General features: G+C 48.5%; 1 protein-coding gene across 1 annotated transcript in view; it reads left to right on the top strand.

The window, feature by feature from the left end:
• The window catches only part of PDLIM4 (PDZ and LIM domain 4), a gene marked incomplete at both ends in the record, with an annotated part of 42462 nt that extends 39899 nt beyond the window's left edge, over positions 1 to 2563 (top strand). Inside the window, 2 exons of the mRNA XM_082291332.1 lie at positions 1324 to 1444; positions 2359 to 2563. Of these exons, the coding sequence (XP_082147458.1) occupies positions 1324 to 1444; positions 2359 to 2563 (326 nt within the window). The remainder of the gene's footprint in view (positions 1 to 1323; positions 1445 to 2358) is intronic.
• Between the last annotated feature and the right edge of the window lie 9966 nt (positions 2564 to 12529).

Genomic DNA, 12529 nt, shown 5'->3' on the forward strand with positions numbered 1-12529 from the left:
AAGGTGCCTGTGCACCCCAGGGGATGAGTCAGGTGTGCACCCTCCTTCCTGTCTGGGCCCAGGACAATAAGCACTCCTGAGACACACTGGATGGAGGAGCAGGGGTCCCTCCATGGAACAAAGCTTTTCTGAGCAATGCCCTTCAAACTGTATCTATTGTGTGACCCTGCCTGGGGTCAGTGAGCAACCAGCAGTGACAATGCATTGGCTCCAGATATTAGAAGTTCCCTTCAGGAAAGGCAGAGATGTTCCTGGAGCCACGGAAGGCACTTGCACTGGATTTTGCTCTGGAGTTGCCAAAACTGGCACAGAGTATATGCAGATAGCTCAGTCAGAAAGTGCTTGTACCCTACTGAGACCTTCTGGGAGTCAGGGCTTGAAGCATGTGTTTACAATGGACCCTGGACTGAAACATCTTGGAAGCTCAGGGAGTGTAGCAAATTAGAACTCTGGAGAATGACTTGTTCATCCAAGAGCTCCTTTGCTGCTTTTCCAAACTGTGAGCCAAATGGTCCTTCTTCATGAGCTTTTCCTTTCTATGAACTTAGGCCATCACAGAGGAACCATAGATCGATATATGCCAAACAGACCAGTCAGTTGTCAGCCGTGGAAAACCATGCAGTCACTACTGGAAGCTTTTAAGTATCCCAGGGGTTGGTAACAAACATGTTGGTGTTGTCCAGAATTGGAGGGCAGATGGTAGATCGTCTGTAGGGAGTGCAGTGCAGGCAGCAACACTGAAAACTCTGCTATGATACTGTTCACATGCACAAAATCTTCATTGCTTCCTTTCCCATTGTTGGATGTTTATGAAAGGAGGCCTGGTGCCTCAGAAGACCTTATCTTCTATCACAATATTTTGGTTTAGATTATTTGAGCTTAAATGCGTGCTCTAGGAAGAAAAGTGCATGTGATTCTATTATTGTTTGGTTCAGTTTGCCTCATTCTCTGAAAGGCTTTCATCTCCATCTCCTTGAGAGATGGTGGATCTACCAAGTGTACCTGAAATGTTGGTGTGATGGAACCTTTTTTTTTTTTGAGCTTCTCTGAGCTCTTCACTATTTATTATTCTTAACTTAGTAAGTAGTGTTACAGCCAAATTAACCTCACATCTCTAGATCACAGCTGCTTTATATTTTGACAAGGTCCATGTCTATTGAGCTAGTGCTATCCTGGAACTTCCAAGGAAGTTGCAGATCCTGTTATGACACACAGAGACTCATTGGACTCCTTAAGGGAAAAGAAAAAGAAAAGGAAGAAAAAGAGAAAAAAACAGCCCTGAGAGGCAGAGTTTTCAGTCTGTGTCTTTATAATTCTTGGCAGGTGAAAAACTCGACAAACTGAGCAACCCCCGAAACATCAAGCCCCCGGTGCCAAAGCTTGGTGGTCCCATGTCCGGGCTGCAGATGCTTCCCGAGTGCACCCGCTGTGGGAATGGGATTGTGTAAGTGTCTTGCCTCACCAAAGCCCCCTGTGCAGTGCGGATGGTGACACCGGAACACGGCTGGGTTGGGTCCTGCCAGGCACATGGGTTATAATTTATAGGAGAATACCTTGAATCCCTTTCTGGTTTTTTCTAACCATATCTAAACCTGAGCAATACAGTTTGGATTGCCCCTTTTAAGGGAGTCTTGCAAGGGATAGTTTATGGGATGGTGTGTGCCCTGCTTATCACAGTAGCTGCCCAGGGACTATGAATAGCACCACAGCACTGGCCCTCCTTCACTGCCTTACAAGGGCTGGGGGGAGAAACACCATGAGTGTTGAGAAGAAGAGAGCCGTGAGTTGGTTTTTTTGTTTGTTGAAGAGTTACTGTCTGACAGATGGATGTTTATTTCAGAATGTATAGGTGTTTTTCTGTTTGGTTCTGTTGTCATTTTTGACCTATTGTAACTTAGGTTTTGCTGTAATTTACATCCTGCTCAAGCCAGGTGTGCTGGCTGAGTGTGAGCTGTGCAAATGACTGTAACCATGTTCTTGGTGTTGTGAGTTGAGGGTCTCTGCTCCATAAGTCATAGTGCCTGTGAGTGTACAGTCCCAGTCCTTGCAGGATGCTTGCTCCTGATTTTCAGATCCAGGCTGACTGTAGATACTTAAGGCTCTGCTTTGCATCGAGCTGTGGAGCAGTGCTGCCGGGTGTGGAGCACTCCTTCTCGCAGAAGCATAGTGAAGCCATACCTGGAATGAGGTGGCAGCTTTGGGTGGGCTGAGATGTTGGGATGAGAACCCCTGATAACACCCTTACATGTCCCTGCATGCTGCTTTCCTCCACCTACTCTGTTTTACTTGAGGCAGCAGGAAAAGCTGTTCATGCACATTGTTTCTCCACCTCACCTAAGCTTTCCCCATCTCTCCCAGGGGCACCATCGTCAAGGCTCGGGACAAACTCTACCACCCCGAGTGCTTCATGTGCGACGACTGTGGCCTCAACCTGAAGCAGAGAGGGTATTTCTTCATTGAGGAGCAGCTGTACTGTGAGACGCACGCCAAGGAGAGGGTTAAACCCCCCGAGGGATATGACGTGGTGGCTGTTTATCCAAACGCTAAAGTTGAACTCGTCTAAGCCTGGGCTGTGCTCTGGAGAGGTCGGGTGTGCCCACCCACGTTCTCCTGCCAGCTGTGAGCAGCGGGGTTATAATCAACTCCGATTACCAAAGCCCAAGTTAAAATGCTTTTTCCAAGATAAAACCGTTTACACTTGGGATCTCTGGAGAATGGTGTTGAAAGCATTCAAACAGGTTTTCCCTTCTTTTTGGCACTCTGCTTTTTGCTGTGTTGGGTTATTAGTCTGTGCTATAGTCTTATCCAAGATCTGTGTAAATATTGATTAATTCTCTACTCTGTTTCATATAAAAACCTGTATTCCTTTTTTTTTTTTTTTTTTTTTGGTGCCCTCCTTCTACTGAAGATGTTTTAGAAGATGTTTTAAAAGCTCAAAGAAAATAAGGCACTTTAGCAAAAGAAGCTGTCTCTTACGTCCTGACCCTAATCTTCTGCCCTGTGGCTGCCCCAGTGATTAAAAACCAATCCCTGAGAGTCAGGACGATACCAGTAGGTGCCTCAGTCAGCTGCATCCCAGCAGATGTGTCAAGGAAGGGTGGTCTCTTAAAGCAGTAATTATAGTGAAACTCCCTGGACCAGGGCAGTGCAGTTTGAAGCTGACACGGACTGATTTGAGTTCCCCAAGAGATCTCCACACTGAGTGTGTGATGAGGTTTTTTTCTTCCTTCTTCTACTCCTAATTCTATTGTTCTGTCATCTAATCACTCAAGCACACCTTGAAAGGACACTGCAGTAGTCTGGAGCACCCTTTGATTATCCCTACTTCTGCCCACAGATGCCTTTGCTTTGGCCATTGTGACTGTTCCCCAGTTTTTGCTATAGTTTTGCAGTCCGTTATTTCTAGATCCTCAGATCACTGCTATCTGGGTCTGCCTCCCAGCAGGGAGGGGGTGATAAAATCCCTCCAGGCACTTAGGGAATAACTGGAGCTTGGGTGAGCCCCAAGTCCCAGGGCAGCAGGATTAGTTTTATACCCATCTCCCAAGGCTGTGCCTTCAGCCAGGTCCATCATCCACTTTATTTGACAGGGAAGAGATTTTGTGGATCTTGAAATGTTACTTTGTTAGAGAAATGTGGGTTTTTTCATGTTAATACGTGGAGGAAGGAGAGAGTTGAGTTGCTCAGCTGCTGAGTACTGCTGTGCAAGGTGATGGGAGCTGTGTTTTTGCTACCATGAGGTTACTTCTGCTTTGCAACAGCCTCACTTTGAGAGCCTCACCCCTTTCCCTCCTGGTTCTCCATAAGAGGGAAAATTGGGGATTGGAGGAGGGTTGGGAGCATGATCCTAGTTGGGGCTGAGCAGGTAATTTCTTCCTACAGGTTCTGCACCCCAGAAGGAATTTTAGGGTGTTACTGGTCTCCATCTAGATCTCTTCATGCAGTGCTTTACAGAGATGCAGCAGCTCCTGCCCTGTGTCCCGCAGCCTCCCAGCAGCCCTGGGCTCCCTCCAGCTGGGTACCACAGGGATGCTGGCTGTGTGCATTCCTGCTAGCAGCCGGACATCCACCTCCCCCTCCTCCTGCCATCAGGAATTTTTAATTATTAAATTACAAGAAACATGGAAATTTTTATCACAGAGCTGAACCATGTTTTTCTTGTATTTGCATGACCTTGCTTGGTCAGTTGGACTCTCTGAAGGGGAATGTTTGGGACAAGTGTAAATGAGGAGACTAATGGTAATCAGGTGGGAAGCATTACTGCCCTGGTTTGCAGGGCTCTACTTGGAGCTCCTTAGGTTGCCATTGTTGGAAACATTTATTCTGAATTCCTCTGTTATCCTTACACATTGCCAGTTCGAGCTCTGGTGCCTGTAGCTTGAGAGTTCGGGCTTCACCCAAATCCAGGATTGAATACAGCTCAGCTGCATGATGGAAAACTCAACATGAATGGCACAGGGTGCCTTTCCCCCTTTTCCAGGCAGACATTTGGACCTGCCAGTGGTGCTGTTTGTCACTCCCTGAGGCTCTTGTCCCCATTTGATTCCACCTGCATGGTGGCCATATCCTTCAGGATGCCAGGAGTCAGCAGCCCTGATACAGGGAATGCCAAGAAGTTCTTAAGTTGGTTCATTGCCCTCATTTTAAACACCCAGCTGAGCCAGGGCACCCTTGGTGGTCTTGCTTGGCTGGCACACCAGTACAACACTGGGAGTGCTGGGCATGGAGCCATTCTTTTAATTTGATCCCAAGTTCCCTCAAATGAGTATTTCCACATGGCCTCTCATGATACCCTTTCTTAGGAGTAATCAATTCACTTGATCCGCCTGCAGAGCTTGGAGCTGCCTCACACAGGCCCATCCCAGGGCACATGGTTTCTTGGCTTCAGGCCACCCCATTACTGTTGTGAGGCTTGCAGGAACAGCCACAGGCAAGTGTCACCTTCTGTGTCACCAGATAATGCTGTTAAACTCTGTAAAATATGGGGAGGGTGCTGTTTGTATGAAACAAAAAAATAAAATTGTATTATGGGTTTTGTCTGACATCACTTGGCCTTTGCCTGGTCTGTACGTGTGGGGTTCCCCTGGTATCCAGGTGAGGACAGCTGGATAAACTTCAAAAAGCATCTTGGAGTTATGAGTTGCATCTCTGTACGAATTGCAAATGTGAATTGCTTTTCACATTTCATTGAAAGCTCGTTTGAGGTTTGGCCTATGTTTTGGAGGGAGTTGGTGTGGGGTTTTTTTTAACTTGGTATCTTCCTGGGATCCTACATCCTATTGGGTGTGGAGATGGGAAAGGCCACTGTGTCTCTGCCTGTTACATGATCCCCCACTGGTGCCTGGCTCCTCTCCACCACTGTGACCCAGCTTGTCCTGTGATGGTCCAGAGCTTTGCTGCATCTGCCCCAAGGCCAATGCCAATGCACAAGGCCAGTGAATCAGTGGTTTTGGTGATGTTTGACCAGCTACGGTGACACTCCAAGGGAACCTTCTCCCACCTGATGTCCCAGGCTGTCATCAGACTGGGATCCACAGCTCTGCAGTGCTGGGGGTGTTAGTGCTGTCACTGCTGGAGTGATCTGGGCCTTCTTCCCAAGGAAAGGTTATTGCTGACCCTTGGAGTACAGAAGCCCACTGGGTGCTGGGAATGTGGGGGATTGGGAGGCAAGGGCAGGCTGGGGTTAGCAGCTGTGTCAGAGGGATGTTTGCTTCTGTAGCTCAGTCTCGATGGGGCTGGTTTTAATAGTTGATTGGGATTCAAATCACTGGTGTATGGGAAAGTCAGAAGGGACATGAGGTAAGTGCCTCCAATATTTAACCTAAACAGTTTTATTTGGCAAGTGTTCATATATGGAAATTGTCTGTATGTGCCTAAAACATTTAAAAGACACAATCTCTGAGGATCTGCATGTGGCAGGAAAGGTTTTCATAGTGTGGGTCTGTGTAACTCCATGTCTAATTAGTGCACATATTCAAATAATTAACATGCTTATGACTCTGCAGTTAGTGATTTTTCTGTTCACCCTTGAATGCACACCTGTTGGATGTATTTCTGTGGTTTAGCCACCACCATCCCTGGCCTCTCTGCCCTGGGCATTAATGGTGGGGGGCTTCAGCCCCTTGGGGTGATCCCCACTGTGAGACTGAAGGGTACAGAGGGCCTGGGCAGCACTGGGGCCCCCAGATCCTCTGCTGCCCATGCCGCTAGTCTGACTAGCCTAACACTGGGAGCCTCCTCTCTTCTTTAGAAAAAAAGAGGCGTAAGGTCCACCATGATGAAGCACAGCATTTATTAACTAAATGAGGTGGGACCAGGGCCAGACTGATTCAAGTTTTAATAATTTTAACTTTTTCCATGTATCATCATTAAAGTTCCCGCCAGGCATTATTTCCACCACCACACCCCTGTTCTGCTGCAGCTTTTGTTTGGAGTGGTTTACCTTTGCTTTTGTTACTGCCTGTCTGTCCCAGGGACTCAGTCTCAGTCCATCCGTTTCTCTGAGGATAAATGTCCTGTGCCATAGGAGGGGGATTGAGGGAAAGAGGCTCTTTGGGAAAGTTCCCTCTCTTCCCTTTCTCATTTGTGAAAGAACTATTTTAATTACTTCAGGGAGGAAAAAAATCTTCCCTACACATATAGTAAAACCCAGAAAACTGCTCCCAATTCTAAGGAAATTTATCTGCAAGTAGTTTTGCTTCTGTTTCTCTCCAGCAAACACTCTCAGAGCTCTTCCAGCCCAGGAATAGCTTCTCCACCAGGACACTTAAATATTCTGAATTTTTAAGTAGTTCTAAAGCAGTTCCTTTTGCAGGAAGCCCAGTGGGGAGGGCCTGGGCTGGGGTCAGTACTACTTTCAGGGCAGTTGATGTGCACAGGGTCGCACTTCACTCTGCAAAGATACTGCTCAAGCCTGGTTCAGGCTTTTGGCTTTATTAATGAGAATAACTGTTTTCTGAAGAAACATCTTAGTTCTTCACTCCCAAACCTGAAGGGTTCCAGGAGGCCAGTGATGAGTGTGTCCTCCCCAAGCTGCTGGCACTGTGGGACCATGGGTTGGGAGGACTTGGGCTCACCAGTGGGACATGGACACCACCACTGGAAAATCCGGCTGGAGGGGCTCTCGGGAGGCCACACACGCCTTGTCCATGTCCCTAGGCAGCACCAGCCACCCATGACCCTCCCAAGAGGTGTCTAATCTGTCCTTGGAATGGAGAATCCGAGCTTCCCCAGGCAGTATGTCCCCCAATATCTGGGGGAGTGGAGGGGGTATAAAGGAGGGCATTGGATGCATGATGTGCAGAGGAATGTATGGGATGTGTAGGGGAGACAGTGGTAAATGGCTGTGCCTGGGATGCAGGGGTCTATAGAGGATGTGGGGAGTGGATGAGGGGCAGAGGAGCTGTCTGGGTGCAGGGCCGTGGGGCAAGTTAGAGCTCCATCCAGGCGCTGTGGTGTCTCTTGCTCCATCTAGTGATGAAAACTGAAATATCCAGCGGCTTCCAGCAGGATGGGACAAGAGCCAGCTCTGTGAGGAGTCCCGGCGTGGTGAGGAGGTTCTCAAGAAAGAACATCCAAATCCACCCAGAGGGCAGTGCTTCGGGAAACCTCTGGCAATGATCGCTCCGGGAGAGGTCGTTTTACAACGTAGTGATGGGCTTGAGTATCTTGTCTTTTCTCTGGCAAGACCTCTGGCGATTCCTTGCTCTGATGCAGCCCTTGACCCACGTCACTGAGCTCTGACCCAAAGGCTGGGGGCCAGGGAAGCAGGACGCGTTTGCCTCGATGCACCTGCTGCTGCTGCAGAGGAAGTGTGTGCTGGTCCCCACCAGGGCCAAAGCAATATCTCTTCCCTGGCTGGAGTGACCTTACACCAAGGAAAATTACTGAAGTCCTTTGTGGGTGGTGGATAGCCTTGGGAAAGCTGACTGCACTTGAGTAGGTGGGCTTTGGGAGGGTTTATCCTAAATCCTCACACACATGCTAAAGACATCTCTTTAATCCATCTCTTTTACAGCATTCCTACCACAAATAAGATGAAAAATCATTCACACCAAATGTTTGTCTGCTGGGCTTTGTTTAGGAGGAGAGATGTTCATTCACCACTACCAAGAACTGGGAAGTTGTGGCCATAATGCTCCTAAGGGCTCCAAGTCCCACAAGTTGGATTCAAGTGAACATCAGGCAACTCTTGGCACTGCTCCAGGGGTACTTGCACTATATTGCTGAGAGAGCAGAAAGGCAGAGATAAGAGCCTTTTTAAAGGCTGCTAAAGATAACTTTTTCCCAGATGCTATTGGTCCAGTGGGATGTGACCCTGATGGATGTGATCACCAACTCCAGGGCAGGCAGGAGGGCAAGGCCAGGGCTTTGGGCAGAGCAGGGCTCTATCACACTCCAGCAGGGTGGCATGGGAGCTCCAGCATGTGGTACAGAGCCCCTCAGAGGACACATACAAAATGGGTCTTGCTTTGATAAGCAAGTTTCCACATGATCCAAGTGCTGTGCAATCCACAAAACTCTAAACTGTCATGTGCTTTCTAATTCCCAGCTCTCAAGGCAGCTACTGGGAGGGTGGCACAGCTATCCCACCACAGCAGAGGATCCCGTCAAAGGAGCTTTGCCCTAGCAGAAAAAGCAGAGCTGCTGTGAGCAGTACCACCCCACTCTGGAACAGAGCAGGAGCTCTGATGCCAGCAGTAGCACAGTGTCACACTAGGCGAGAGTAATGTGACTGCACTGGGCTGCTCCACAGCTAGGGGCAGCTTGTGGCATCCAGCAGCTATTGGTGCAGCTTTCTGCTTCCACAAGAACCAAGTGCCTGCACCAGAGGTGGTGTCTCAGCCATTCAAAGATTTGTTCCATCTCCCTCTATAATGAACTACTCCTTTGCTCTGCTGGCTCTTCAGTGTCTGAATTCAGTTTACAGGACTCTCCCTAACCTCATTTCCCATAAAATGCTCTTCATCTAATAGCTGAAAATGTCTTTTATAAGGCTGTGGTAAAATTATGGAATTGTTTTGGTGCAAAGAGCCCCCCAGCACTATCAAGCCCACCAATAAACCATGTCACCAAGTCACATATCTTCATGTGTGTTAAATCCCTCCAGGGATGGTGACTCCACCACTGCCCATGCCAGTGTCATGAACAAATTTTCCCTAATATCCAACCCAAACCTCCCCTGGTGCAACATGAGGCTGTTTCCTCTCATCCTATTGCTTCTTCCTTGGGAGAAGAGACCAACCCCCACCTCACTTCCTCCTCTTTTCAGGGAGTTGTAGAGAGCAAGATCTCCACTGAGCCTCCCATACTCCAGAGCCCCTCCTGCTTCCTCAGCTGCTCCTTGTCAGAATTATGCTCCAGCTCCTTCCCTAGCTCTGTTGCCCTTCTCTGGACACATGCACTGACTTGCTTCAGAAGGGTCAGTTGGAAGAACGAGGACTAGTCCTTCCCCTACAGTGAATTTGCTCCACAACTGTCCAAGCCATTCACTGGCCACTGTTTCCATGTGGTTTTCATAATTTCCATGCTTGGATCACAAGTGGGGTGTGCAAGCTGGGGAGCACTGTTATGAATGGATGATGTGGGTTTAAATAAGTCCCTGCCTTTTGTCCAGGCTTCTGGCAGCAGGCAGTTGCATTATTGAGGTGGCCAGAACCCCAAGACCCACTCTCATTTGCAAGTTCTTTAATAATGGCTGATTCAGTCTATTATAGAATGAATTATTTATTAATAGGCACAAAACTAACAGACATAAGACTTAAAACAGACTTTTACTACACAGGAATAAGACAAATGGAATAATACACTTGGGGTTAAAGGTACCATGAAATTTGCAGCTAGCTAAGAAATAGTATAACTTAGGATCCATTGTTTCTTACCACCAAATTGTTGAAGGGGCACACATCGAAATCCTTTCCCTCAATTTCCAGAAAAGTAACCACAAAGTTGCATCAAAGCTTCGGGAAGAAATCTTCTCACACGTTCCCAAGGAGTGTATAAGAGACTTCTGCCTCTGTGATAATTCATGTGGACTTTTATAGACATAAGGACCATGTCTTTTGGTCACCGATGTTTATTTTCTTTCATCTCTTTCCACATCTGCTCTCATACCACGATGTGTACTTGGGGCTGGGGCTCAGACTCTTGGCGCCTGGAGGTGACCCCTTACTGAGCTCTCTGACCCCTTGCTGGGCTATTAAACTGGCCTGAGTTATCTCTTCCAAATGCCCCAGCCATGAGAGAGAGGAGGATGTCCTGCCACAAGCACCCAGCAAAAACTCTGGGTTATGGTGATTGCAGCAGGAGCTTGTGGTGCTGTGGCAGAGCTTGTGTCTTAAGTTACAGTGCAAAATGTAACCAAAAGTATGTATTCTATCACCATCTTAACATGTTAAAACCAGGTGGAGCAGTGTTCTTTTATCTCTTCCATTACACATCCCTGATAACTCCCTCTGGGACATATCTGCTGTTAATGGGCTATCAAGCCTCACTGCATGACTCATAAAATTACATCATCCCATTGTGAGATGCTCTGCCTGGGGGAGGAACCAAGCATCCCAAACTGGATATAATCTGAGGTTTGGAACTCCGCACTCAACCCTTACCTCCTGGGTTCCCAGAGGAAAAGAGCTATGTAACCACCACTGGACCTTCAGAGGAAGAGCAGGCCCTTCTACAGGATCACCGCTTCACTAGAACCACATCCATCACTTCAGGAGGACTGCAGCCACCATTTAATTGGACTGCTACCACCACCCTGACCTACAGGGTGTCAGGTTGTATTCTGTCTCTGTCAGTGTTTCTGTACTACTGCATTTATTTTTAATTTTCCTATTAAATTGTAGTTCTGATTTAGAGTGTCTCACTGGTTTGCTTTCAAACTAGTACAGCTGGCTAGAACACAAGGGATTTCTATAACTGCTAATTTATGCAGGTTCACATTGTAAGAGAAAACACTGTGGTGTTTTCATGTCAGACACGTGAAATTTTAGTATGTTAAGGATACATCTGCAAACCAGATAAACCTAACTATGTCATCTACCACTTACTGAGTCAATGTCTACCACTTACTTTTGATATGCTAAATTTGCAGCCTAACCACAGTTATTTCTGAGCACTGCAAATTAGTCCTCTGTAATAAATTACTGTTGACTGAATAATTACTAAGATTGCATTAACATTAATGCTTAAGACAATACAGTCCACAACCCTAATCTCCCCATGGGAGCAGGCATGCATTGCATTTCTTTAGTATGGTTCTTGCACAGCCCCAGGGCACGGCAGGGCAGGTGGAGGGCTGCTGCCTGCTGTTGCCTGCTGCTGCCTGAGAACCCCTGATCTGTCCCAACTGGCCCCCACCCTCCTCTTATCACTGGGGACAGCTTAGACTGTTCAGTAGCCCAGGCCCAGCATGAGGATGTTCTCTCCAAACAGGAGATACCTGAATCTTCCCACGACATGGGTTCTTCATCCCACATCTGAAGCAGCAGCAGATCGCTGCCTGGCCAGATAAATGTTACCATCTGCTTCTCCTCCCCAAGCACCGCCGAGCCATCGCTCCCACTCCGTGCTTCCTTCCCACACTCCCGCGTCGCCCTCTGTGATCTCTGCTGGAGCAATGCTTTCCAGCCTGCTCTCGCCCATGAGGCTGGCACGGGAATCCTCGTCTGGGCTCGCCCTGCTCACAGCTTGCCCTGCTCACACTTCCAGGTAGTTTATTATCCAAGCAGGGCAAGCACTGTGCTTGTTTTAGACACCACTGGGTTTCTGAGTGCCCCCTGAGTTATTTCAGAAGATGACAGCGTTGTTCAGATTTCTGAAATGGCTTTGATAGCTATCCACGTATCCGACTGCAAGCAAAGCCAGAGTCACGTGTAGAGCAGGAATAGTAAACGGATAGGAGATGGGAATATAAAAAGCTCCTCTCCCCAGGCCAGAGCTGCTACAGGCTCCTTGAGCAGACATTGCTGACCTTGTCTGTTGCCGAGAGTAAACACTGCTGGGAAAAAGCACGGGGCTGCATTAGGGACAGGATTTCAGGGGCTGTGAGAGCGTTTGATTCCTAAAGCTGTGTCTGATCCTTGTTTTCCTCTGTGCCAGTGTGTAGGAGGGCTCACATAATTGCCGTCTCTACGTTTCGTGGAATGATCCGGGGAAAGAGACCCCGCCGGCCCCAGCTCCCAGCTGATGGCTCGCTGTTCTAGTTCTCTATTAACTGTCCTCGTGATGCCCGGCAGTGCCCCGCTGTGCATCCATCTTGAAGCAGCAATACAGAGGGTAGCGTGTTTTGGGTCCCCGAAGGGAGGGATTCGGGACTCGGGGAAGGCTGGGGGCGGCGGGGCTATCGCCGCGCTCCCACCGGGCGCTGATCTCGCACCGGCAGCTGCTGCCGAGGCAGCCGCCCGGTCTCGTCCTGTCGGTACCGGCACCGCCCGGTCCGCTCCGGCTGCGGCTGCCCAGGGAAATAAATGGAAAAAACCGGGACACGCCTCCTACGGAAAGCTCCGGAGCCGGCGGCGGGGCAGAA

The sequence above is a fragment of the Coloeus monedula genome (assembly GCF_965178545.1).
Source record: "Coloeus monedula genome assembly, chromosome: 15".
Classification (NCBI taxonomy): domain Eukaryota; kingdom Metazoa; phylum Chordata; class Aves; order Passeriformes; family Corvidae; genus Coloeus; species Coloeus monedula.